Raw genomic sequence first — 1,232 nt, 5'->3', positions numbered from 1 at the left:
CCCCCCCCCGATGTCGTGCGCCGCTACCGCTACCTCTACGTTTGACCTTTGACCTCCGCAGGTTCCGCTTCCTCTGCCGCGTCATGGCGACGTTCCTCTCCGCGCAGATGCCGCAGTCGTCGTGCCTCCGCCTCGAGCCGCACGCGCCGGGACATCTGCAAGAGGGCGCCACCGGGCCGCCTGCGACGGAGGCGACGCAGCAGCTCTTCGCGCAGCTGGGCGCGATCGAGCGAAATCGCGCGTACGCCGGTTACCGCGGCGACGCCGCCGAGATGTGCGAGTTCGTCGCCGACCCCGCCCACAGCCTGCGCGACGTGCGGCGCCTGCTGCGCCTCCTGGTGGAGAAGCTGTTTCCGAACGTCGCCTACCTGCACGTGCTGAGCGCCACCTAGTGGTGACGGCAGCCTGCGCGACGTGCGGCGCCTGCTGCGCCTCCTGGTGGAGAAGCTGTTTCCGAACGTCGCCTACCTGCACGTGCTGAGCGCCACCTAGTGGTGACGGCAGCCTGCGCGACGCGCGCCGCCTGCTGCGCCTCCTGGTGGAGAAGCTGCCACCTAATATGGTCCACCTGCATGTCATAAGTGCCATCTAGTGGTCGCTCGCTCGCTCAACGCGCTACTGTTTGAAGTGAAACTGTGTTGTGGTCTGTTGCCACGGTGATCGCACACGCTGCGCCCGGTCTATACCGTTGATTTATTATTGTTCAACTTTCAAATATGCGTTATAGTAGTATAATTATAGTTATAATTATAGTTATAGTAGTATAATTATAGTTATAATTATTAATTAATAATATATAATTATAGCTATGTCGGTTGTTAGGCGGAGAAATAATTACGCGGACTACCGGTACCGCTTGAAGATGAGAATGCATTTGTTTTTGTTTTGTTTCATTGTCGATCGTATTTGATACCGTTCATTCATCACTGATCAACGTCGCGAAAGTCGGTAGAAAACGATCTTTGCGCGCGTAACTTCTCGTTGTGTTGGCAAATTTTATTTGACGTGTTTTGCGATAACTGTACGGTATTCAACGATCAGTTGGTCGTTGGATGCCAAATTTGGAAAAGGCAGAATGCCTGGGTCTCTCTGTTTAATTACTCATGCAATATCGTTGATTAGCCTTGATTATACGTTGCTATTTGTTGCTTTACATGTTTATTAATTAACCTGGATACTGCTTCGAAATGTGATACTGCTGAAACAACTGTGAGGCGAGTTAATAAAACATG

The 1,232-nt window shown here is 52.5% G+C and overlaps 1 protein-coding gene across 1 annotated transcript in view; it reads left to right on the top strand.

Moving 5' to 3' along the window:
• LOC106818037 (ectopic P granules protein 5 homolog) overlaps positions 1-392 on the top strand; it is a gene marked incomplete at its 5' end in the record, with an annotated part of 12,732 nt that extends 12,340 nt beyond the window's left edge. Inside the window, one exon of the mRNA XM_014822751.1 lies at positions 62-392. Within this exon, the coding sequence (XP_014678237.1) occupies positions 62-392 (331 nt within the window). The remainder of the gene's footprint in view (positions 1-61) is intronic.
• Between the last annotated feature and the right edge of the window lie 840 nt (positions 393-1,232).

This window comes from Priapulus caudatus, unplaced genomic scaffold, assembly GCF_000485595.1.
Source record: "Priapulus caudatus unplaced genomic scaffold, Priapulus_caudatus-5.0.1 Scaffold1988, whole genome shotgun sequence".
Taxonomy (NCBI): Eukaryota; Metazoa; Priapulida; class Priapulimorpha; order Priapulimorphida; family Priapulidae; genus Priapulus; species Priapulus caudatus.
The sequence above is the reverse complement of the archived record's forward strand: the minus strand, read 5'-3'. Positions and strand labels throughout refer to the sequence as shown.